General features: G+C 40.6%; 1 protein-coding gene across 2 annotated transcripts in view; it reads left to right on the top strand.

The window, feature by feature from the left end:
- bmp6 (bone morphogenetic protein 6) overlaps positions 1 to 27,813 on the top strand; it is a 49,010-nt gene that overhangs the window by 13,609 nt on the left and 7,588 nt on the right. Inside the window, exons 2-4 of one of the 2 annotated variants that reach the window (XM_041065852.1) lie at positions 13,405 to 13,594; positions 22,023 to 22,171; positions 22,279 to 22,473. In XM_041065852.1, the coding sequence (XP_040921786.1) occupies positions 13,405 to 13,594; positions 22,023 to 22,171; positions 22,279 to 22,473 (534 nt within the window). Of the gene's footprint in view, positions 1 to 13,401; positions 13,595 to 22,022; positions 22,172 to 22,278; positions 22,474 to 27,813 lie in introns of both variants that reach the window. The other variant, XM_041065851.1, reaches the window with a different exon arrangement.

The following is a 27,813-nucleotide window of genomic DNA, read 5'->3' as shown; positions in this document are numbered from 1 at the left end:
AATGGGCCACTTCTCAACAACTGTGTGTATGACTAATGTTTTGATACACACTGCATCTTCTAAGGACTTGTTTTACTCTGGGTTCAGCTGTTTGGACAGCAGTACTGTGTGTTTGTTTTTACAAGGGCTTTAGGTGAAATCTCAACCAGCCATTAACGTCCATTTAGACCTGTAAGTGTTCAAACAGACACAAATGCTGTATAAAGATGGGTTTAAAGTTTGAATGTGTATGTGCACACTGTCATGACTAGGGCAAGGACTGGGACCCAAATGCGCGACCCCACAAATTCAAAAATAATAGTGTTTATTCTAACAAAGTTTCAAACAAGGAACACCCATAAAGGGGAAAAAAAACAAAAACAAAAATACAAAACATGAACTCAAAATCACTCTTAGAGAGGAAAAAGACTGGACAACCTGAGAAACCAAATCCAAACAAGAAACAAAGTAACAAATGATACACAACTTGACTTGAAACACAATGACTTGATCACTGGACAAAAGACAAGACGAGAGACAAGAATGAACTGACAAGAACACAGGGAATCGACGAGACTTAAATACACAAAGAAAGGGGCAACAGGTGAAACCAATTAGGGAGGGGCAGACAATCACAAATGGAGGGAACCAAGAAAAAGACAGGAAGTAGAACAAGACAAGATACACAAGGGCTATGGTTTCAAAATAAAACAGGAACTACTAACAAAATTTAACAACCTAAACAAGATTCCAAGAGTCCACAAAGGGGTTCAAAACATAAAAGTGTTCAGAAAACAGCCCCCCTTAGGGGACATGTAAATCAAGATATCAAATTGTGAATTTCCTTTCCCTATTTTTTTCTTTTCGTTTTTTAACAGATATTTTTTAAATTTACATTTTCATAATAAAATAATCAAATCAGAATCATCAGTACAGCCACACAATATATAATTTTTATTTTAGTATTACTATTATTGTTTTTAATCTACATCAATAAATGAAACACATTTAGAAGTACATGTGTGAGCTAATGTTTTTTTCTTTTATCAGAGGAGTTGAAAACTAATACTTTTTTGTGGATGTTGTCTTCATTGATAGATGCAACTACTCAACAGTTAATTTCAATTTAATTTGTGTACATTTTAGTCATTTACATTAGAAACACTCTGTTTTTGGGTAGATTCCCAAAAACTATAATGGAAAAAACAGAATTTGGGAAAAAATGAAACAGAATTTATAGGGCCCTAATTTTAGGAGATGGACCTCAGTCCAAGAGATGGCGGCGTGTAATGTGTCACGGTTTAAAAGCGATAGTGTGGAGACATTTTGTTTAAAAGAAGTTTTATAGTTTCTAAATGCTGGGAAATTGCTAAAGATAAAGAAAAGTTAAAGAAAAGTTAAAGAAAAGATAGAGATAAATGTGTTTTACTTCAATGAATGGATATTTAAAAATATACATTATTTTACAAGTAACTACAGAGTGAGAAAAGAAACATTCTATGTGTGAAAAAATCGGTGAATTGTCGAATCGAAGCACTGTGAATCATAATCGAATCGTGAGGTGACTTAGATGGCACACCCCTAATTATGATCAGCAGAATTGCTAGAATGACCTAAAGGTAGAGCCAAAATTCTGTCATATCTTCTTGCCAAAGTGTGCAGAGGACAATAGAAGTAATAGCTGAACCTTTAACAATGGCAGCACATTAAACTACATTATGTTAGGTAACATTACATTCAGCTATGTTACGTTAAACTAATTTACGTTATGCTATGTTACAGCTAGGTTATGTTAAAGCTAGGCTAAAAACTAACTTTATATTACATTATGGTATATTACTGTGGTGAAAAACAAGGAAAGAAAAGGGCACAGCATAGTTAGTGGATCTTCATCTTAATCCTAAAAAAACAGTGCTTCAAAAGATGGAATAAAATCTCCTCTTGACACACAGGTATGTCATAAACAGCTACCTGGAGGCTAGCAGGAGAGAGCTGATGACTGCCACCACTCAGCTGTCAGTCCACTGATGGAAATACTGATATTACACAGTCCAACAGCCATACCACGGTTATCTATCTGTTAGCAAAGCCCCAGGAGGGACACAATTACAGCATATTATCTGCATGTCATCAGGGTTAGACACACACACACACACACACACACACACACACAAACCCACACACATTGCACACAAATTTAAAATCTCAAACTGACAAAAGATAGATGTGTATTCAGACCTCATTTTATCATTTTGCATGGAATGCAGGTCAGTAGTGAGAGAGCTTGGGGTGGTGGGAACAAAAGTCAAATACTCTACTCTCTTTTGATGTGTAGGAGTTTGTGTATCCTTTGTGTGTGTGTGTGTGTGTGTGTGTGTGTGTGTGTGTGTGTGTGTGTGTGTGTGTGTGTGTGTGTGTGTGTGTGTGTGTGTGTCTGGGACAGTATGCCTGACCTTATGTGTCATGGTTTTGGATGGGTATTTAGAAAAAGCCCAAATGGTTTTTCAGACATTATATGGAGGAAGATAGCTGTAAAAAAAAAAAAAAAAAGGGATTATATGGTTCAAATGGGGCCTTTGTTCTTGGGGATGCCTGTCCAGTGAGGTCATTATGTACTGTAACCTGTGGGAGGTAACAGAAGAAGAGCAGGCTGGATATCCAGGCCACTCATGAATGTGTTTCTGTGTGTCTGTGTGCTGGAGGAGAAAATGCAGTATGTTCAAAATGCATGCTTTCATGCAACTCTAATTTTTAACATTATATGTTATAACACAACTGATTTCATGTTAGACTGGACTGACATAAAAAGCTTAAATTTCTACACAATTAATCAAGCTCGCATTTAGGTCACTAGAAAGACATCTTTAATGTTTCAGTGCTTAATGTTTCTGCTAGAGATTTCATGTTCTGATGATGTTTTCATTGTTAGTTTGTAGCATTCTCACATAGTTGCTGCTCATACTAGCTACCAGGGTCTTCTTATTTTTGCCCAAATAAATCTGCTGGACACATAAAACACATCACTTCCTGTACACCAGAGGAAGACACCCCTTCACCTTCTGTTTTTAACTGGAAAGTTAAAAGTTTTCATGGAGCCTCTGTAAGTTCAATTACTGTCTTTTCAGTTATCTAACATTGCTGCAAATTGTTACTTTAGCCTGAAATATAACTATCTTTGCTAAAACATTTCTCAGCCTTTCTCAACTGTATGCCATGAACATGGAACATCAAATCATGTAATCATGCAACAGCAAAGTGCTGAAAACACTTAATTGATGTCTGCTGGACACACAGAGTGGAACTTTTGGCTTCCTCTTCTCTATTTGCTAATGGGACCTGACAGTCAGCAAATGGACTGGTCTCACTGCCTCATATCTTTGCTACGGACTGATGCTTCTGCCTGGCCCTGAATTTTCAGACCCCTGACTTCTGCAAGTGTGTGCGTAACAAAATGTGTGTGGAAATGTGAGTGTAAGCCCCTCCGTCCTCTTTTTCTCACGTTTGTGAGTTCCAGTAATGTTGGTCCTGTGGCACTCAGTGTATTGGCTTTGATGCTGGGTCAAGGGAGAAGATCAGAGTAAATAATGACTCCCCAGAGACACACACACACGCATGCACACACCCACCCATGCCACTGATGACTCCCAGCAGACTAGAAGCCCCTTCGTCTGTACCTCAACCCCAGAAGCTACCCTGCCAGCTGCTTGACTACAAAAAGCCAAAACACTCAGCAGAAGGCAGAAACAGCTCTTGGTGGCAGCCAATCTCAGCGGCAACGTATCAGGCAGCTCACACCACTGCGGTGTGTGTGTACAGTAAACTGGCAGTATTCATATGCTTTGCAAGAATCAACAGCTCATTATCTTCCCACATTGCATCAATGCCAAGGTTAAAGACTTTGAAACATAAAATCTGGCTTGAGCCTCTTAAGAAAGACTGTTTACAGCACAAAGATTTCCAGATGTTTTTCTTTCTTAATTCAATAGTAGCAATCTGTGAAGAGTTGTGATTGTATCAACTACAAATGTTTCCAAAGAAAGTCAGTCTGTCCAGCCAAACCCTTAATTAGATGGGACTTTGCAGAAATTAACGATAAATGGAAAACATAGACATATCTGACCTATCCTCAGAAACCATCAAGTCTGAAAGAAAAACCAGACAGATTATGGACTGTAATTACATAAACACAGATGAATTCCTCTCATGCCTTGGACGTCAAGAACATTTTTTTGTTGGTTTAGCCATCCGCAAAGTCTTTAACAATGTTGACAGGTTCTTGGTGTTCAAAAATTAAATTGAGGGGTGTTTTGCTTTTTTCTTTTTACTTTCCTACATTCACTTTCATTTTGTCTCCCTCCTTCCTTTCACTGTGGTGCATTATGGATCAGAGGAAATAGTAATTTATAGACTTAATTAGAAAGTAGAGATGTTTAAGAGGGTCTTCAGGATTCAGTTTAGGCATTCTTTGCATGCATAAAACCCCTAACAAAGAGTGGTTATTCAGAAGATTCTGGAATGGTGTCTGTATAGCAGACAAAAGCTCAATCTCATGTTTTTTCAGCTACACTGGCTTCTTGTTTCCATGATAATTCAAGGTAAGTGGTTAGGTTTAAATCTTGGGTACAATTCAGAATCATCATCCATATGATGATAGAAAAATGCACGGATTGTGGTGGCAGGTGGGCATGGAGTTCACCTCCTGCCACAAACTGGCAATTAACATCAGAGCTTTTATTTAGCATAACCATGTTCTTTCCCAGACTTTAACCATACTGTAGTTGCCATTTGTAGATACTGCAGAAAGCAATAATGCACACTAACAGACTAACACCGTAACAGACCTGCACACCTCCCAAAATCTTTAATCTGGCCTGTAGCACAAACACATAGACTTAACATGCTCCTGTCTGAGGGGAAGAGATTTGCAAGAGTATTTTACATGTCTTCAACTGTGGGAGGATGACAAAATCCTGTTTAACTTGGCAGTGTGGACCAAATCTCATCATCTGTCACCAAACTGGTACTTAGTAAAAGCTTACTGATAGATCTTCCTTAAGACTCTGTTATCTTGGTCACAGGTGTTCAGTAATCTGCATTACTGGTAACTTATCACTGGATACATTCACAGAAGATGCAGTTTTGATGTGAAACCTAATTCTCAAGTAATGTGGACCATATTATTCTCGTGGTTTCCTGCACGACATAAGCTTCAATACCACGATGGAAAAGTTAATTAATTCTCTAGCTTGGAGGCTTGACACCCTGAATAACCCCTATTTTTAAATAGATAGATGTTATCTGATGACATAATTACTTTTGAGAAACCCATCCATAATGTTCCCTGTAGTTACTTTTAACAATTGAGTTTTGATAAAGGTGTGAAAAACTATTTTGGCAAGGGGAGGTGGTTTTTGGTTATTTTACTCTGTGGCTGTGGGACGTCTGAGGGATTGGTCGGACGGCATCAGGAGTGTGAGCTGCAGCGCTGACCACTAACCACAGACCACATACTAGTCAGCCTGTCAACCAGTGCTAGGCCTCTCCTGCACAGTCCTGCTTTTTCTGCTTCACATCCAAGATTTCAGTTTTTCTGTATTCGTTCCTTCTTTCTGTCCTTCCTTCCACTTACAGATTTCATCCCACTCTCTGTTTCTTACTTTTCCATCAGACCTCCAAAGTTGTTGTTGCATCCTCACAAACTGTGTTTATTGACCGCTGCTCTTTATTTTTACTCAGATTCTCTCTGTCAGATTCACTCTTGTCTCTTCTTCTGCCTTTTTCTGCCTGTTTGTGTGCTCATCCAGCTCCCTGCCTTCTGCATAGACAGCCTTCTGTCTACGCAGAGCCTTCTGGCTCAAAGTTTCACACACTGGCCTTTCTTTTCCGCTTTTCCTTCCTTTGCCTCTTAAAGGGGCATGCATCCCAGTTTATGGAAAGCCAGCCTGTTATGCCAAAATATGTCCTACAAAGCTGGTTTGTAGGGGATTGAGATTTTTTTCCCCAAATAATGCAGATTTGCAGGCTGTTCATTTGATTTTTTTTTTTATCCCACTGCAGTTAAATTATGTGTTGTTCAGAAAGTGTAGTATTTCATTCATTTATTTCCAGACATTCCCTTATCGTATAAAGAAAATGATCACTGATGTGATATTTCTATTTTTAGATTTTCCTGTCATAACTTGATGTATTTATCATGTTATCATATGTATCATTGTCCCTTTGGTCTCCATGTCTTCCTCTCTGCGGTAACTGACTAACCAACTAACTTTGTCTTTCTTCACCTGCTCTTGTCATCTTAACTTCTCCCCATGTTATCTTCTTCTGTGATGTCACTTTAACTGACATGTACTTTTATATATTGACATTAACAATATGGTGTTTTGCTCTATTCCATTTCAACTTATATATTACAAATTATTCACCCAAAAACTGTCTACCACAAAAAACATTCATTCATTCCCCTGCCCCCTTCCTGTTTCCTCTTAATATGTTTCTTTCACTGCTTTTCTCTCAATCCTACTTTCCCTGCTTTTGTTACAGGTCTCAGGCTGAGAACCCATAAACAGATAAGGTTTTCTGTTCAATGCAGCTTCGCTCTGTCGAATTTATTTGCCAACATGCAAAATATACTTCTTGCTGTATTCTCTTTTTTTTTCTCTTTATGATTTTATCCATACAAAAATTCACAATATCAAAAATAAACAAAATACTTAATCTGGTTACAATCCTCTACTTTAAAGTAAATCATAATCTTCCTTTACAATAAAAAAATAATTAAGTTCAACCAGTCTACTACTGTGTTAATGTGTCCTTATTCATCATTTAAGCTGAGCTGTATTTACATTTAGTACACAATACTGCACGATTTAGTAGAAAATCCATAGACTGTATAAGACATGGACGTAGCACCCGTGACGTCACCCATTGGTTTCGGGGAGTCGTTTTTGTGACCAAACCATGGGCATTTGAACTGCGCCATCTTGAATTTTAGTGGGAGTGTACTTTCCATATTTGGCGAAGAGGCGGTTACTCTACGGGTCAACCGGGGTCAGCCGGCCGAGAACACGGCCACTTAGCTCGGAGCAACCGAGCTAGCCGAAGGCTAATCAGCTAGGCTAACAAGCTAAGCGGCAGCTACACGCAGCTACATCCATCACACGACAGTCCCCTAGTCCGACCCGACTGCTCGACCCCGTGTAACCGCGACACACAGCATTCAACAGAGATCATAATGTTGCTGCTGTGTTTTAAACATGACTGTTTCAGATAGAGAGGTTTTAGATGGAGCTGCAGGGTTTGGTGGAGTTGTGGGGGGAAATTTATTTCTAGCCTGTTATTTAACTGTGAAACAATCATTATTTCATATTAATAAAATATATTAAAAAGTTAAAACATTATTATTATTATTGTTATTGTTGTCATTATTATTGATGATGTTTAATGAGTGAACGATAAAAAAATAATGATGATAATAATATATTAAAATGTTTAATACTTAATATTTACCGGCTTTCGCTGCTGCCTCCACCCACTATCCACTTACAGTTACAGCAGCACACAAACAACGGCAGCCGCTTACTGATGGAGCTGCTCTGTCCATGTAATGTCGGACTTTTTAAACAGAAAAATGAGACGAAATAAAGTTGTAGCCTTGTATTGCCGCAATAAACGGACTCTGAGAGCACGGAACACACCGCAACAGCGTTCCTAACATTAGCTGCTCCGGTCCTCTATCTGTATCAGCAGCGACCAGAAATCGTCAATTAAGTCATAAGCCAGCGGCAAAATATGCCGGTACTAATTAGCGCAAACATCCAGGTAAAATAGTGAGAAATTTACTTACCAAAAAAACTGCAACACAGACTCCTTAGACGGTCGGTTAGTACAGTCTACGCTACAACAAGCCATACTGTCACAAAAACCTATCCGAACATTGGCAAACAAACACGGACACTGCAGCCCCTGTCAGCCCCTGGAGGTAGCCGGAGGCCTCTGGATGTAGCCGCCTAGCCCAGCCGATGCTTTAGCAAAGAGCTAACTGCCAGTTCCTGTCTATGGGACAGTCACTCAACGTAACCACGCCCCAATTTATTAAGCCTAAATAACACTTAAACGGTTGTGGTACAAAAAAAATCACCCCCCTCACAGTGTTCACGGAGGTGGAAACTATCAATAGAGACCAAAAACAAAAAATGTACCAGGCTGTAAATATGATTTTTTAGGCTGTAAAGTTGGCTATTTTAACATGGGGGTCAATGGAGAATTGCTCACTTCTGGAGCCAGCCCCCAGCGGCAGCCGAGGAACTGCAGCTTTTTGAACGCGGAAGTGATCCTCACTGCTGAAACCTACAGCTCCCCCCTTGAGAAAATCTTTAAAAAAAACTATCAATCATGACAACTGCATGTCAATTTAGAAGAGATGCATGAGCTGAAGACTTGCAAAGTAACCTTCCAAGGTGCTAAACAAAACCAGGAATACATCAGAACCACAACACGGTAACCTAAATAAGCTATCACACCAATAAGATCTCACTTTTACCCAAAATGAAATGTGCTCGAGCCAAAATCAGGACCCTATTTGCATATTATGTTAATTTCAATGAAACGTTTATGGACAGCGCCATCTTAGATCACACAAGAAAAACTAAAGGGAAACAATATCTGTATTACTCTCACAAAATCGATTTCACACTCATTTTAGGTGTTTAATAACACGTGTATGTAGTTATGCAAGGTTTTGTTTTTTTTGTTTTTTAAACTTCACAAACCTGTAGAAAACAGGAGAAAAGGATGAGACAGGCGACACGTACTTCTGTTCAATGCAGCTTTGCTCCATCGAATGCGGAAGCAAGCGAGTCCGCTGGAAAAAGAGGGTCCTTTGGAGAAGCACAGCGCCACACTGCCTCCTACTGGCGATACAGATATGCAACTCTGTTGCAGAGAGGGCTTGCCGAGAAGCCATAATTAACCTTTACGGCTCACATTCAGCTGTTTTCCTCACAGAAATAATACACCCAAAGTAAAATCATGAATTAAAAAAATAATTATTTTGTATACACTATTAAAAATATATAAACAAAATTACAGAAAATGTGACCATACATTTTGTGTGCGTCACACTTTCTTTCCTTCGAAACTTTCATTCATATATCCTCACTCTTTCTCTGCCTGTATCAACATTTGATCAGCCATCATTTACTCTCTCCTCTGCTCTGGTCTTCTTACTCACTCTCTTTCTGCCTCTTGTGTCTATCTGTTTCACGTAGGAGATTAAAATCACCCACAGTGTTTAAGTGAATCATCTGAGAATTTCCCTACTATTGTCAGGTTTTCTGGTTAACTCTACCTCTGTGTGTTTGTGCATGTGTTAAAGGGATTAAGAATGAAAGTAGTGGACTGATGACTTTGTCATTTTACATGTTTTCATATATTTTCCCAAAAATCCTGACCAATTATTGTGGTAATAAAGCAAAGTTATAAATTACACTTACAATTAACACACTTTTCTTACAGTTTCCATTGCACATTGTTTGCACTACATCACTAATATGATTACTTTCTTCCCATCTTTCGAATCACTTTGAATAAAGTCCTCCCTGAGTCATCCAAATATAAATCCCTTTTCCCTTTTTTTGTGTTCCAATCTCAAAGCTCACATCATGGTAGATTAGCACAGAGGTTACGCTCCCTGTACGACTTCCTTTTGATTTTAGATCTGAAGCCTCAGTGGAGTTCAATGGAAATCCAAACTGAGGAGTTGTAGAAGCAGCTGGAATGCTTCTTAGCTGCTAACAGCTGCTCTTCGCTGCTAACAGTGTGCCTCCCAAGCCACTTCACATTGGGCTGCAGTGATAAAGTGTAAGATATGGGAGATGATAGACTGTGGCTATCTTCATATTTCATGGTTGCTGGTGAGTTATTAAATGAGCTGAGGAGTGCCCTGAGATTTTGTTAGAATGTGAAGGGAATAAATGCTACAATAAATACGTCAATGTGAATTTCATTAAAACCTAACAAAATGAGTGCATACGTTTTCCACTTGGTGAAAACAGTTTTCTCCTTTGCCAGAATCTTTTTCATTCCTCTTGTATGATTGCATTAAATTTAGTAACATTTTTGAGGAAATGCAAAGTATAACAAGTTGCCAGCTGAATTCTAGTACCAGGCTATTTACAACCTTGCTGCTTCACTGGAACTGGTTACTGGAAGTCACTGTGGCTGTACAGGACAACTCCCAGAATATGTGCGGGTGTGTTTGTAACAGGCATGTTCCTGGTTACACAAAGTTAAATAATGGCTGTAAACAAGTAAGAAAACCCCACTTGCTGCATTTAAAAGGTATTGGAAAGACATAACTAATGAGCAGCCTGGTGTTGAAAAAAACTTTCAGGTCAAAGAAGAAAGCTAGCAAAGTGGAATTCAGCCTGGAATAATGCATGAAGGCCCCCAAGTCATTTAATATTTTAGCACAGGTGTCTGACATTTTGTACAGTCAACAGCAGATGTAATAAATATTTGATATATGTGGAACTCCTCCTGACTTTGTCACCACCTACGATAAGTTTATAAAAGAGGTTTTGGGCCAAAAGTCAGTAGATTCCTAAACAGGGAATTTGACATTTTAAAGCTGTTGGTCATTCAGCCTGGGGGTGTTGAAGGGAGTGTTGTAAAGTCATTTAGAGTACCATAACCTCTGCTGAAGGCCTCCACACATACACTCACAGAAGCTTAATAATACATCAAATTTATATAGCGCTTTTCCGGGTGCTCAAAGACGCTGGACAACAAGCAGATAGCAACAAGCAGTATACAACAAATGAAAACGAGCTTAGCTGATCCATCTACCCTTCAGCACAAGACCAGACCAGATGTCACACACAGCTACTGTGACATCTGTGTGTGTGTGTTTGTGTGTGTGAGCAGCTTGTGGAGTAAGAAGATGAAATGGTCACTGTTGAATCTGATAGAAGTCACCCCGGTGTGAATAATCTCATTCTCTTTAGGTGGTGTCCTTTGCTTCAGTGGAAGCTGTCTAAAGAACAGAGAGGCAGAACTGGCTGAAAACTGAAATCCTTTAACTATCATAATTTGTTTTGACCGAGTCACATCACACACATTTAAATTTTTCTCAGAAATGCAATGAAGCCAGAATGTCATCCCACCCAGCCTTCTCAGCTCAGTTTGTTACTTAGGTCAGCATTTATGCAATTTGGAAATGTCTGGGGATAAGGGGAACTTTGACCTTCCTAGGTGTGGGAACAAGGTGGGACTGGTACTTTTGGGAGAGTCTGATTGGTTCCAGTGTTTCCACATCAACATTTTCTTTTCAGCTGTGACTCAGGGAATGTGTCATTGGTTCATTTTGGGTAGGTCCCCACATCATGAAATTACCAGAAGGTTTTTATAAATTCTAGTTACCTCAGGTTTGGGCTCTTAAAGTATCCAAAATAAATTGAAATATGTATTGAAAAAAAGTATAAATATTGGCTTCACTTTAACAAATGAGATAGGTGCTAATTAGTGAGTTTAGGGTTGGTAGGTTGATTTTGTGAGCTTCAGATGGAACTAGTACCCAATCTTTATGCTAAGCTAACTAGTTGCTAGCTGAACTTTAATAAGCGTACAGAAATGAGTGATATCAACGTTCTCATCTAACTCTTAACAACAAAGCAAAAGTGTATTTCCCAAATTATTCCTTTAACTAAAATCCTGCATGCTGGGGTAGGTACAGCAGTAGCAGTAGAGGACTACACTGAGTGGAAATTAGAGTGGAGATGGTATGTGTGGTAGTGTGTAGCACACAAGAAAGTATTTAAATCAGTGAGAGTGTGATGGAGTAAGAATAGAGTGTACTGATAAGTGTTTTTTGGTCCTTAAGCAATCATGTTACTAGTTTTTTGTGTGTTTTGCAGACTACAGCACATATATGAGGCTTATCATTTACTGTTTATGTCTGTGTGAATATTTCTGTACATGACCTTCTAGTTGCATTCAACATGCCCACCCTTTATTCATCTCCTTCTTCTCAATTTGTGTGTCTGTTGACTGTTGCTGTGGGAGAAAAACCTCTAGCTGAGACAGGAACCAATTCCCCAGAGAGCATGTTACCATTATGGTGCATATTGCACTTAAAAGCATAGAAGGGAGCACTTTTGTTGGTTTTTGTCATTTCACGCTGTCAGAAGTGGTTGCAGAATGTCTCTAAGTTTGCTGCCACTGAAAAAATCACGGGCCTTTGCTTTGGACTGATGATAACAGGTTTATTTAGGGGAACTGGAAGCCACAAGACCTATTAGAACTGTATAGTATAAATCATATGTGATCATTTTAAAGGCTTCTATGGTTCACCTCAGTGCAGTGTTTGTGAGAAGGATATCCACTTCTATATTTACACAGAAACCCTCTTTGTGAATATGTAGTTTCATCCTATTTGTAGAAAATGCATCATGTATGTGAGACAAGCCATTGAAAAGGCATTGTAAAGCTCAAAAATGGTAATACTGTAAATTCAGATTCAGACTCAGATTCAGAGAACTTTATTTGTCCTTGGGGGACAATGTAAGGCACATGTGAGCAGCTTGACGTGGAAAACAAAACACTTTAAAAAAAAAATAGAACAGTACACAATATAAACAAAAGCTATGCAAAGTGGATAAAGTGCAGACGGGGTATTAAATTACATTTAACTGATCTGCTTAAGTGCAAATCCAATCTAATCATGATTTCCTGTGATGAGCAGGAACGGAAGACTTACATAATAGTATTTAACTTCATGCAGAGAAAATAAATAAGCTTTATCCATGCCAATAAAACTTATTTGAATTTGAAATAACTAGTTTTTCACTTGTCTCTCAGCATTATTATTCCCTGTCTCTTTCAAAGAATCAAAATGCAGTTTATCCAAGTACAGACCAAAGTAAGTAAATAACATGAAGAGCAATATATACAGCATATATTTACAGTATATTATGTGCATTTGTGTGTGTGTCCAGGTCATTCACTATTCCCTCAGGTTGTGGTATGTTGATATATATTGGGCAGAAAGATATACACTGTCTCCTTCTCCTCTGAGTATTTTTATTTTTTTTAAATTTGGAGCTATAGTGTGGTTAAGTAAATGTTCCTTATTTCACTGAATGATTCACAATTTTAGGAGGAAGTGCATCTCTGCCTCAACCTCACTAGTTTAACAGTGACCACATGTTCTGTTTTCTTTTGGTTGCTATGTTCGGGTCCCTGAGCCCATACGTGATTAGGATCTGCCTCTGCTATCTATCTGTCTGTCTATATATCTATCTTTCTATGTAGTTGAGCGATTCTACCAATTCATAATCTCTGTTTAACATTCTAATCTTCTCTGGCTCTTTGTCTTTGTGGATAATATTGTTGCACTTTGTGTATGTGTCTGTTTCCATCCCACAGTAGAGTATGACAGCGAGCTTTCTCCACAGCGGCGTCACCACAGGGAGTTTAAGTTCAACCTCTCGCAGATCCCCGAAGGGGAGGCCATCACGGCAGCTGAGTTTCGTGTCTACAAGGAGTGTGTGAGCCGCACCTTTCGCAACGATACGTTTATACTCAAAGTCTACCAGGTGGTCAAGGAGCACCCCGACAGGTAACACACTCACACACAAAGCTTTTAAGGAAGATAACAGGAAGATGTTCAAATAAATTTTACAATGAAAAGTAAACAAAAAAATAAAACAAATGCTAGAAGTTTATCCCTTTTTTCCTCATTTTCATATTTTCATAGTCTTTCTCCAAGCAAATGGCTAAATTAAACGTTTCTGTTTTTATCTCACTAAACAAAATATAGGCTAGTTCCAGGTTAAAAAAAAAAACACAACAAAAAAACAAAACAATATTGTATTGTTTATCATGTCTTGCACATCATATTATATACATTTCCCTGTACTTCAGCCTGGCAACTTTGGTGTCTCTGGAAACTCTAGGATCATGAGTGAAATCTTCTTTTGTGGGTTTTAACAGTGCTTGGCCATACAACTTGCATGTGCATAGATCCACCCTTTGGGTAATCCAGTAAGTTTGCTGAGGGATTGCGTTGTGGTTGTACTGGGAATCAACAAGTCAGCAAGAAATAAGATTTTGATGAAAACACCAAGTGTGCTCAGTTGACTTTTTCTGGACATAAAAAGGTCAGGAAAATGCCTCTCCAAGCGTGTTTATCTCCATCTCTCTATCAATCTCCTTGTGTGTTCTCCTTGTGCCATGTTTATAATGTAAAGCAAAACCATATCGTAGCAGAAATAGCACAGCTTCAAAATCCTCCCATGCCCAAAATGAGCACAGCTAATGCATGCCAAACATTTACATTACATCTGCGGGGGTAAATAAACATCCAAGAAGATTTCTCAGTGATATTTGTGTTTTATCAAGCCTTTCCAGAGAAAGGAAACACATGAAGAGAACATGAAGAGAATTTCTAAAACACATTTTTCAGGCTAAACTTATGTAGCCCAGAATTGTTTATCAGTGGATATACACCAAAAAAACTTGCTCCTTTAAAGTTGTTGATGTATAGAGAGCCATTACACTTGATTTTATTGTTTTGTGCTGGCCAACATCACATCTGTCAAGGAGTGTCAAGAGCTACTTGTTTGCTGCATTCCTTTATCCCTGCAAAGGGTGATTTGTGCTCCCAAGCTTGGAGGTAAAGCCTTTTATTTTTGGATATTTGGACCCAATCTCCAATTTCTGTATTACTGGTTTTTTTTTTTTTGTTTTGTTTTTTTTAGGCTGCGCAAGATAACGCGTTATTATTGCGTTAACGCATCAATTAAATTAACGCCGACAATTATTTTTATCGCGCATTAACGCCGTTTTTATTATTATTATTATTATTACTTTTAATATTACTATTACTATTATGAATGTCCGTGCTTCACTTGCACCATAGACTGTATAAGACATGGACGTAGCACCCGTGATGTCACCCATTGTTTCGGGGAGTCGGTTTTGTGACCAAACCATGGGCATTTGAGCTGCGCCATCTTAGATTTTAGTGGGACTGTACTTTCCATATTTGGCAGAGAGGCGGTTACTCTATGGGTCAGCCAGGGTCAGCCGTCCGAGAACCCGGCCACTTAGCTTGGAGCAACCGAGCTAGCCTAAGGCTAATCAGCTAGGCTAACAAGCTAAGCGGCAGCTACACGCAGCTACATCCACCACACGACAGTTCCCGAGTCCAACCCGACTAGCTCGACCCCGTACGACCGCGACACAGAGCATACAACAGAGATCATAATGTTGCTACTGTTTTAAACATGACTGTTTCAGATAGAGAGGTTTTAGGTGGAGATGCAGGGTTTGGTGGAGTTGTAGGGGGAAATTTATTTCTAGCCTATTATTTAACTGTGAAACAATCATTATTATTTCATATTGATAAAATATATTAAAACATTATACGTATAACGTATAGCACAGAGGCTTGCGTTGGCCCCGAGTGGCCGCAAGTTACAGCAGCTCCTGCTCACCGTTGAGCTTTTTCCTTCTTCTTAGCTCTTATTAGTTTTTAATAGTTTTTATTTATTAGTTTTCTCTTTTTCTCTTTACCTTAACTGCACTATGAGGACCAAAGTCGCAGTTTTTGCTCTGGCCTTTGTTCTTTTATTAGCGCTATATGGTGCTTCGTAACACAGCGGTGCTGCCCCAGGAGAGACTCGACGTCCCCCGTGAACTGAGAAGGAGGAGACCGGGGAGTCGTGCTGGACTGCAGGAGGAGAAGATACAGACCTGGTTCTTCCGTCTGTAGTCATGGGGAACGTGAGATCTCTTCCCAACAAGATGGACAAGCTGGCAGCACTGACCCGGCACCAGAGGGAATACCAGGAGAGCAGCATCATGATGTTTACGGAGACATGGCTGAATGCGCTAACTCCGGACACCAACATAGCCCTGGATGGATTTCTCTTGGTGCAGTTGGACAGGATAGTGGAGAGCGGTAAGAGGAAGGGTGGAGGGCAGGCTGTGTTTGTAAACAACAGGTGGTGTAACCCTGGGCACATCACTGTTAAAGAACAATTCTGCTGTAAGGACATTGAGCTGCTAGCTGTTAGTATGAGGCCATATTATTTACCGAGGGAATTCTTGCATGTTGTTATCGCGGTGTATGCCCCCCCTTCTGCAAATGGTGATGCGACCCTTGATGTCCTTCACTCAGCAGTCAGCAGGCTGCAGACACAGCACCCTCATGCCCTTTTCCTTATCTCGGGGGACTTCAACCATGTGTCTCCATCGTCCACTCTGACCACTTTCTCACAGTATGTTACCTGTCACACCAGAGAAAATAGGACACTGGACTTATTCTATGCCAACACCAAGGAGGCATACTCATCATCACCACTTCGTCCCCTGGGCAGATCCGATCACAACCTGGTGCACCTCCTGCCTGTGTACAAACCACTCGTGCACAGGCAACCAGCTGTGACCCGCACAGTCAGAAGATGGTCCCCTGAGTCTGAGGAGGCTCTGAGGGACTGCTTTGAAACCACTATGTGGGACGAACTCTGTGATCCTCAGGACATTGACAGCCTGACTCATTGCATAACGGACTACATTAATTTTTGTGTGGACAACACTGTACCCACCAGGACTGTACGGTGTTTTCCAAACAACAAACCGTGGATAAACGTTGACATAAAGGCTCTCCTGAAGAAGAAGAAGAGGGCCTTTAGGTCAGGCAACAGGGAGCAACTGAAGGAGGTGCAGAGAGAGCTGAGGAGGAAGATCAGAGAAGGGAAGAGCAGCTACAAAAAGAAGATGGAGGACCAGCTGCAGAGGAACAACATCTGTGGAGTCTGGAGGGGCCTTAAAACCATCTCGGGGCATCAGAAGTGGGTGAATGGCCTGAACTTGTTCTTCAACAGGTTTGACCAGTCACCTAACCCTCCCTCCCCCCACTTGTCTCCGCTGCAGCCCCCCTTGTCGGCACCTCCAGGTTACTGCTCCATCCCCCCTCCTGCAGGACTCAGCTCGCAACCACCCCCCATAACTTCAATCACCCAGTCCCCGTGTTTCAATCTGTCCCTCTCTACAGACCACGTGAGAAGAGAGCTCAGAAGCATCAGTGCAAGGAAGGCTACGGGTCCAGATGGAATCAGCTCCAGGCTCCCCAAATCCTGTGCAGACCAGCTCTGTGGGATTGTGGGGCATGCCTTCAACCTCAGCCTGTAGTTGGGAAGAGTTCCACAGCTGTGGAAAACATCCTGTGTGGTACCAGTGCCTAAGACAGTGCACCCGAACCACCTCTTCAATAACAATAGGCCTGTGGCACTTACATCACACCTGATGAAGACACTGGAGTGACTAGTACTCACCCATCTCCGCCCCTGGTGAGGCTGTCGATGGACCCGATGCAGTTTGCCTACCAGCCTGGTATTGGAGTGGAGGACGCTGTCATCTTCCTCCTGCACAGAGCTCTCTCTCACCTGGAGAAGCCCGGCAGCACTGTGAGGATCATGTTCTTCGATTTCTCCAGTGCCTTCAATACCATAAAGCCGCTGCTCCTGAAGGACAAGCTGGAGCACTCGGGAGTGGATCACCACATCTCAGTTTGGATACTGTACTACCTGACCAACCGCCCACAGTATGTGAGGACAAAGGACTGCGAGTCTGACATGGTGGTGGCAGTACAGGGGCTCCACAGGGAACAGTTTTGGCTCCTTTCCTGTTCACCCTGTACACGGCAGACTTTATGTACAGGACAACTAACTGCCACCTGCAGAAGTTCTCTGATGACTCTGCCATCGTCGGCCTCATCACAGACGACGATGACAGGGAGTACAGAGAACTGATCCAGGATTTTGTGGACTGGTGTCAGCGGAATCACCTCCAGATCAACTCAGGGAAAACCAAAGAGCTGGTGGTGGACTTCCGCAGACGCAGCCACCCCCCCACCCCCCAACACCAGTGAACATCTAGGGAACGGACATTGAGAGACTGGACTCTTACAGGTACCTGGGTGTTCACCTGAACAATAAACTGGACTGGACTGATAACACTAATGCCCTATACAAGAAGGGTCAGAGCAGGCTCGACCTTCTTAGGAGACTCAGGACCTTTGGAGTGCAGGGGGCTCTCCTCAGATCCTTCTTTGACTCTGCTGTGGCATCAGCTGTTTTCTATGGTATGGTCTGCTGGAGCAGCAGCATCTCTACAGCAGACAGGAAGAGACTGGACAAACTGATCTGGAAGGCCAGCTCAGTCCTGGGTTGCTCCCTCGACCCAGTGCAGGTGGTGGGAGAGGAGGATGGTAGCAAAGCTATCATCAATGATGGTGAATGAGTCCCACTTCATGCAGGACACACTGACTGCACTGAGCAGCTCCTTCAGTGAGAGGCTCCTTCACCCCAAGACAGTGAAGGAGCGTTATCGCAGGTCCTTCCTTCCTGCTGCTGTTAGACTTTACAAATAGCTGTGCTGAGCAAACCACATGCACACAAACCATATGCACACATGCTCACTCCTGGACTTAAAATTGGTGCTATATGTGCAGCCTTTCTTCTTCTTTTTTTCCCTTACTGCTTAAACAGTGCACATGGTCACTTTGGTCATACTGTTTATAGTATTTATTATTATTGTGTCCTCTAATAAGTAAATTTTTCTTGGAGTCTTTATATTCTTATCTGTATCATCGGTATATTATGAGTGCCTGTACTTTATTGCATCTGCTCTTTGCTGCTGTAACAGTGTAATTTCCACATTTACTATTAAAGATTTATCTTATCTTATCTTAAAACATTATTATTAATGATAACCATCAAAATAATGATAATAATAATAATATATTAAAATGTTTAATATTTAATATTTACCGGCTTTCACCGCTGCCTCCAACCACTATCCACTTACACTTACAGCAGCACACAAACAACAGCAGCCGCTTACTGACGGAGCTGCTCTGTCCATGCAATGTTGGACTTTTTAAACAGAAAAATGAGACGAAATAAAATTGTAGCCTAGTATTCCCACAATAAACGGACTCTGAGAACACGGAACACACAACAAAAGCGTTCCTAACATTAGCTGCTCCGGTCCTCTATCTGTATCAGTAGCGACCATAAATCGGCAATGAACTCATAAGCTAGCAGCAAAATATGCTAATACATGCTAATTAGTGCAAACATCTAGGTAAAATAGTGAGAAATTTACTTACCGAAAAAACTGCAACACAGACTCCTTCGATGTTGTCGGTTAGTACAGTCTACACTACAGCAAGCCATACTGTCACAAAAATCTATCCGAACATTGGCAAACAAACACGGACACTGCAGCCTCTGTCAACCGCTGGAGGTAGCCGGAGGCCTCCGGATGTAGCCGCCTAGCCCAGCCGATGCTTTAGCAAAGAGCTAACTGCCAGTGCCTGTCTATGGGGCTGTCACTCAACGTAACCACGCCCTAATTTATGTAAGAATTTTAAGCCTAAATAACACTAAAACGGTTGTGATACAAAAAAATTCACCCCCTCACAGTGTTCACGGAGGTGGAAAGTATCAATAGAGACCAAAAACAAAAAATGTACCAGGCTGTAAATATGTTTTTTTAGGCTGTAAAGTTGGCTATTTTAACATGGGGGTCAATGGAGAATTGCTCAGTTCTGGAGTCATCCCCCAGCGGCAGCCAAGGAACTGCATCTTTTTGAACACGGAAGTGATCCTCACTGCTGAAACCTACAACTGCCCCCTTGGAATACACATACAGACAAATAAAGGGTCACAGGTGAAGTGGGATGTTGATCAGTATTGGCTTGGTGTCTAATAAGAGCGTTTGTGGTGGGCCTAAGACTGCTGCAGCGCTCACATGAACTGGAACAGAAAACAACTGGCCAGAAAATGGAGAAAGGTACCAAACACTTACATGGGCATTTTCATTTTAAATCTCTTCCAGACAGCGGAGTTGATCATGTGATTAATCGCAATTAAAAAATTTAATTGTTGCCCAGCACTTTTTTTTACCCTGAAGAAAATTACAACCTAGATGGTGCAGAATCAGGTGGGGAAAATTGCTCACGCTGCATTACATTATTAACTTCATTTTCCTCAGCGCTGAAAGTAACAGTTTAACTGAGGTTTGGGAGTTTATACAAGACAAGATCAGAAAATCTTTGTTGTTGTTTTTCCCATGTTCAGTCTTTTGCACAAACGTATCCTGTCCTCCCAGTCAGTTGGGAGCCTATTAACTTTCCTGTGCCCCTCCTTCCTGTAAAAACCTGACTCCTGTTTTGACTCTAAGCCATAATGATAGATCACTTAATTAGCCTGATACCCTTTGTACTTTTCATTTGATTGGGGTGGTTTCGCTGACAATGGAATGTGACAGAGTTTACAATGCCAAAAATGTGGCAAGCCGTATTTAGAAAGAACGGCAGTTTGTTGCAAATGCTGTTTTTACTGACCAAAACTCAGAAACATATTGCCAGCAATTATGCTGTGCCTAACAATTTGATTTAATATTTTTCCCATTTACATGTATTTATTCTGATGCATACAGGTGTTTTGATCTAGTTTTAATAAAGTAATAAAGGAGTTAGAATCTCTTTCTTGTATGGAGAACTTCAGCAACCTGTCCCTTCACCTGTCTGACACACATGTTGCTTTAACAATCTTACAAATATTCTTTTTCAGTACTTTAAAAGATGAAAGCACATGCAATAACCAGGCCTGCTGTGAGCTAAAGTCTCCCACCTCGCGTTTTTAACCCTGTGAGCCCGTACGTATCATATATGATACCCACATTTCTGGGACTCATTGCATCACCATCAAGCATAAACTTTGCATTTAACCCTTTTAGATGAACTCTTATGCTCGTATACTGACTCCTGGTGGACCCCCCTCACTTTTCCAAATGTTTTGACATGTGTGATACAAACAAAAAATATAATTAGAATTTATTTTTTTAATTATTTTTTTTTTACATTTTGTCAAAGGGACAAATAAAGAGTTCATATTTGAAAAATTAGAATTTTCTGACCATTCTTTCATAGTTCAGGTCTCACAGGGTTAACAACAGTAACAGACAAGACTTATAAAGGAGATTTATTGTAGCAAAAACTTTGACCCTTGACCTTAGTACTCCAGTTCATTTAAGAAGTCAGTCAATAAGAGGTTTTACAGTAGGCTCTCAGCAGCCTTCACCCTGCAGGCGGCTCACTGATGGACCGCTGTCGTCCTTTGTCAGCCAAGTTCTCTCTGTGTATGTGTGTGAGGAAAAACAAGGTGTAGTGGCTCATATGGGAGCCATCAGAAACGCTCTCATTAATGACCAATAAAGAGAGACTGCTGATGCATGACTGCAGAAGCATTCTACGAACACCTGGATGATTGCAAGGCTTTGATGTTGGCTCTGAAGGAGGGTATGACAGACCCAGTGCTGTGTTATTATTACTATAATGGGACAGGGGAAGGACAGGCCCTCTTATCACTCACATTCTGTCTTTTCTCTGTCTCTTTTTTCTTTAAATGCTCCACAGTCTTACTACATGGATCTTTTTCTTCCCGGTTGACTTGGCAGTTAAAATTTACTTAAAAATCATGGTAGCAAAAGCCAACATGCCTACCAACCAGCTTGACTGTTTTGAACTTTAAAGGTCATCTTAGCTAACCAGAGAAACTAGTCAACTTAGAGTGGTTAGACTGCATCTCTTGTCGCATTAAGTGCACCTTTTCCGTCCTGTTTGAAAGCTTGTAAATATGATATGAACTCTCTGCTTCACTGGCTCTGTCTTCTTATATCTTGTGAAAAATACACTAACCTAACATTCTACATTTGGCATGTTTACAGGACATCTGGATAGTCAGACATTTAATGATGGAGTCAAAAAATGTGAAGATTCGTAATATTCCTTGTCAAGCTTAACAAAGCTTTTTTGAGCCAAAAGGTTCTTTAGGGAATTAGATCCACTCACTTTGACTTTTATAATGATATTATTTCATCCCCAGACTATTTGTTCTCTTGAAAGTTCATATAGCTAAAAATGTATTTTACTCATTGTTTTTAATCCAAGCTATTTTTCTATTATCTCCCAGAGAGGCAGACCTGTTCCTGCTGGAGTCTCGCAGCGTCTGGGCAGCTGAGGAGGGCTGGCTGGAGTTTGACATTACCGCCACCAGCAATCTATGGGTGATGAGCCCAGTGCACAACCTGGGCTTGCAGGTCACCGTGGAGACCACTAGCGGTAAGCGATATGATTACATGCGTCTTTTTATATATATATATAAAAAGTTATTAGTTACAGGTAAATCTTGCCTGTATAGTTTCAAGGTGCTGTGTCCTCTCAAACAGGACAGAGGATCAGTTCCAAGGAGGCAGGACTTGTAGGACGTGACGGTGCACTGGAGAAGCAACCTTTCATGGTGGCCTTCTTCAAAGTCAGCGAAGTGTACATCCGCACCGCCCGCTCCACTGGCAGACGTCGCCAACAGAATCGCAACCGATCCACACAACCACAGGAGGGATCCAGAGGGCAGGGCCTAGCAGGTTAGTCTAACGTCAACTGCTTTGAACTTCAACCAGCCTCATTCACAGTCCAACCATGAACGAAGTCAGACGCAAAACTGACCTCTGGCCTGAACTCACTACAGATCAGTCTATGGATAGTATTTGTTGAAATACTGGTTTGTTGAAAGTCTGGTTGAAAGTCTAGTTCTCTTTGAGACATTTGATAAATTGGACCTGACTTAAGATGAATCTCTCTAATCAACCCCAGACAAAAATCCTAGCCCAGGGATGATGTCCAAAAATCTGTTTACACCGTAGTTTTGCTGTGTGGATTAAGTGTAGTGCAGTGTATCCCAAAACCTGCACCTTTAGCACAGAATATAGTTTTTTCATAGTAATAAATATAAGATGTGTTACTTTCTTGAGAGTTGGATCGAAGGTTTGGTTTCGAATTTAAGCTTAAAAGACTTTGACATAAATACAAGAAAGCTTGATTATGAAATAGGTGGTGTTGGAGTGAGAGTATAGTAGAGAAAGGAATTTAGGAATTGGGGTCAGACAAAATAATAATATCTGTATGACAGGAAAAGACAATTCTGAAAATGGCAAAGACACAAAATGGTGAGCTATATAGTGAATATTAAGACATTTAACCTATGGACTGACCTCGTCCCCTGCACCTCCTCATCATTCCTCCCTGTTTCTCTTCCTATTCAGCAGATGATGTAATTAGCAGGTATAAGCCTGATGTTATGAGCTCTGCAAGCTTTTCAGATTAAACCAAACCCTAATCCTTCTCAGCTTTCACCTGCCTATATTGTCTGACCAGACTTTATAGCTCTTAAAGCTAAGATGCTTGTGTGAGGCTTCATTGTGCAGCGACCACAGTACATAAAAGTAGCACTCAGTGAACCTGCTGTTAATGTCAGCCTGATCCCTGGCTAATTCAACAGATGAAGCATCATTTCATTTTAATAGTAAGCCTTCATTGCTCGAAGCTTTCACGCTGCAATCTGTCAGAACACAGCCCTGAATGGAGAAGTAAATGTCCCCAGCAGTCAACATATATTTGAAATATGAATGATATTTTTAAGAATTAATAAATTCTGTGTATGGTAACCACTGTGTGGTTGAGATCAGGGAAAGACTGTGCTTGTGTTAACTTGATTCCACAAATAAATAATACAGGTAAAACTGCATTCAGGAAAGTTTACAGCACTCTACAGTCTTCGTTTCTCATGGCATTGCTGTTTTTAAACTATCCCATAAGGCTGCTTATCTGCTAACCTAACCTAAGTAACCTAAGTATACTTGCTTAGACCAAAGAGGCTTAGGTCTTCAGCCCCGCCCCCGCTTCCCCCTTTCAGGGCCACAAACTTGACTGGCTACCCGGGAAACGATTTACCTCAGCATTGCTTCCTCTGCTGCTGTGTTTAATGGCTCTACCATCTGTATGGCATACAGATGTATTTGTAGGACAAGTTTGGTTTTGTTTTTAATGCTACTCTCTGAAAATCCTTTGCTGGGATTTCTTGGGTCTGCTTTCTGTTTGTTCAGAGCATCCTCAGTGCTTTTCTCAGGAGGTTACACTGTGCTGCTGTTAACACAAGAATTCCTGCAGGGCTTTTTCTCAGTAATTGCGTTAGATAAAAGCTTTGACTGAAATAACAGAGAACAAAGACTATCATTAGTTATGCTACAGAGTGAACCACAGGTTATATACTCAGCTGTCACCTTTGGCACAATTTGGTGATTATGGGGTACATTTGTGAATCAATGTACAAATCGTGTTTAATGTAGGTGAACATTCCTGCAACAGATATTGTTTCAGCTCTCTTCCAGTATATGACGGAATATTTATGTGAAATGTAAATAAATTCACATTTAATAGCTTAGAGAAATTGTTTAACCCAATCATATATAACAGTCTGCTATTCAACTACTTTTGCAAGCAAATTCACAAGGTAGGTTGACTGTAGTCTGCTTTTGTGTCTCAGTCTGTGTCAGGAAGATGAGAGAACTTTCTGCGAAGTGAATCTGCTCAAAAAATCTGCCCTAACAAGGACAATCTGTTAAATATGTGTCCTGGAGGACTGGACTTTACATAACCCAAAACATCAAGACCTCTCCACCTCGCCACTCGGGACGATGGGGAGTGTAAATATTTAGATCCTACACAGGAAGTAGGGAGGCCCCCCTCGCGACAGCAGAGTGTCCACGGCCAGCAGTGGACTGCTGGGATTGGACGGGTGGGAGGAGCCATGAGGAATTCAGGAGGGCATATGGTTTCAATACCGTATCACTCACTCCAGAGATAGGGAGGAGGACAGGATGGATGGGGAGAGTCTTGTGGAGTGCTCTTGGGGAGAAACAAAATGTGGACAATGTCCCCCAGTTTCTGTTTGGCATGAATCTACAGTATATCAACCCAGGTCACCACAGTTCATGACAGCTAAAAGAAGTATTTCACTGACAATTCACCCTGATACATTCTCTTCTCATGTCAAAAAACATGAGATTTGAGACTGAAAGACAGCCAGTTTGTTTTTAATTGCTCTAGTGTGTACTAGCTTCCATATACAAGCTTTATAAACTTTTTTGAACATTAGTTGACAGGAAAAAACCTGAACTGTGTGGTTAACCTCTGCACTGATTTTATTGCATCCTTTTTTATCAGTTTTGTGCCATTTTGTCATCATCTTAACTATGATATCTTCAGAGCTATTTTTGTTAATGTTGATTTAGATTTTATAAATTTGGCTGTAGTGCTTTGCTTTGTCATAAATAACTAAAATGCCTCTCTCAGTCCGCTAAGGATATAAAGCAACCCTTTAACTGGGAAACATTGTTTTCCCAACTGTGTTCCCTGTGAGATTTTAGGTCTTACTATTTTCTCATTTTTGCAATTTTAGCGAGCTGGATTTAATATGAGATGTGATATTTAATGTCTTCCAGATGACAAAAATGACATATTCAGCCAAATAAAATTTCTGCAGCATTTGTTTTGAGATAATGGCGTGATTATATGAACAATAAATCATCTTTGTTTTTCATTTTTCACTCACAAAGCAGACAATTTGCAGACCAAGCCACTTCTGTCCAATGTCTTGTTTGCTTGTTTAGCAGGTAAATTGGTCTTTTTAATTAGCATTTTCACTTAAATTTGGAGTTATGAGCTAAGTGCATTAATATTTTGTCAACAAGATGCTTCTGATACCTCTGGGATATGCCTAATGTGCATTCTATAGAAAATGCTGCTGTGTACCTTGCAAAAGAACAATACCTTTAAAGATAATTTAGGGGTTTGTGGGAAAAGAAGACTAGGGAGGCAATGGTAGTTGAGTTGAGTTTTGGCTGTGGGAGGGAAGTTAACAACCATCTAGGGAAGGAATATCACATCCTTGCGCAGCACAGGCGGCCTGTAATTAGGCCGAGCCAGTCATTAGCTGCACAGCTAAAAGACTAACAGTATCGCTTAAAGAATTATAATAACACAGCACTTGGCCAGCTGTGTTTTTTCATCTGTCTCTCTTCTTCTCCTCCCTCCTCCTCATTCTCTGTGCTCTTTCCCCACCCGACCTCCTTGTGTTTACTGTTGGAGTAATTAGACATAGTGGAGCTCCCTCACAGGGTTTAATAACATCTGTGATGACAGACAGGAAGAAAGACCAACTTCAGTAATTGTGGTCAGTGGGAGGGAAAAGAGAGGAGAAACATCAGAAACAACAGCGACAGTCTTATTTCATGTCATCATAGCCATTGGGACTCTCTCCTTTCTTCTTATTTTAAACTTTGGGCTCATGGAAACCCAGGTTTTCTGACACCACCACCACCTCTATGGAAATTCATGTAATTTTACTGTAAAAGCTGCAATCTTCTCTTGCCCTAAAATTGATTTGAGAAATAGCTAGAGCAAACTACAGAGTTGCCATGGAGTGGTTTGAGAGATTGTGGCCTGCAGAAGTTTGAAGTCAAATGTCACATACACAGATATTGACCTATGTGGTTATAATCTCTGAATTGGTACAATTTGTTTCTTGTATTTTCATTTATACATGTGGTTAATATAATTTATAGACTTTTTGTCCTGTCAGAGAGGCTGGTGAGCGTGCTTTAGTGGTTTAATGAATGGCAGGTAGTGTAGCACTCTTACAGTGCAGTATATCAAAAGTCTCAGTGTTAAAGGACTACAGTGCTTATGCTCAGTAACGAGCAGTGTTTCCCCTGTATTTGAATAGACAGGGTTTGAACTGGCAGCCATGGTCCCACCTCAATGAATTCAATGTGAACTGGTGCAGCGTTTTAGTGTCACATGGTGGAGTGGATGTTTGTCTACTTGCAGAGAAATATTTCCAGGTTAAACACTGTTAGGTGAGCTTCTGTAAAATGGGAGTAGAGGTCAGTGCTCAGTTCCACTGGCTTCATCACGTTGTAAAAGGAAATACTGCTTTCTTTCCATTTTATATACAAATATTTGGTCTTGACAGTAGTTTAAGAAACAGGTGAAACTTGAGTTCATGGGTATACATATCAGCTTCCTTGCTGAGAGTGAGATAATACTACTTGGGGCAGCTGTGGCTGTGGAGGTAGAGTGGGTCGGCCACTAATCAGATGGTTGGCAGGTCAATTCCCAGCTCCTCCAGTCTGTGTGTGTGTGTGTATGTGTGTGTGTGTGTATATATATATATGTATATATATATATATATATATATATAAAATGCAGTCCATTTACCATTTAATTCCTGGAATACTTACAGAAAGGTAAGGGCAGAATTTTAATTAGTGTAATAGCAATTAGTTGTGTAAATCTTAGAATCACAAGTATAATATGCAGGGTAAGTAATTCAGGTTTCTTCCCACCCTTACTCTCTGTCAAGGAAAGGAAAAAATAAATTATTGGAAGCCTCATGGGAGCCAGAGCTCAGCTGTAACTGTGTGGCATTAAACTTTACAGGCTAGAAGGGGAGATGTGGTTTATGGGCACCACAAATCTTGGCCTTTACACTCAATGAAAAATATCAGCTGTAGTCCTCTTAAAGAGACCAACAAACTGTAAATGCAAATGGCTTTGAAGGCCAAGAGGTGCAAGGAAAATGAGTTGTGTGTAGATATGTTTCTGTGAGAGAAAAAAAAGGAAAAGGGAATACGTTTCTAAATACTGTACCTTGTCCCTCACAGCATACAGCATTACTTGCACTGCAACGTGGGCTCACGCTTCAAAAACTAGACCTGGATGAGCAAGCAGGGGTCCCTGTGAGAATGTCTGTAAATAAGGATGTATACAGTTTGAGGTAGTGTGAATGTCAGTGTTTGGAAGTACTGATTTCTGGAATGTTTAATGGCACACAGATGCTAAAGCCCAAAGTTATTAAAAATCCA

The sequence above is a fragment of the Toxotes jaculatrix genome, chromosome 20, assembly GCF_017976425.1.
Source record: "Toxotes jaculatrix isolate fToxJac2 chromosome 20, fToxJac2.pri, whole genome shotgun sequence".
Classification (NCBI taxonomy): domain Eukaryota; kingdom Metazoa; phylum Chordata; class Actinopteri; family Toxotidae; genus Toxotes; species Toxotes jaculatrix.
The sequence above is the reverse complement of the archived record's forward strand: the minus strand, read 5'-3'. Positions and strand labels throughout refer to the sequence as shown.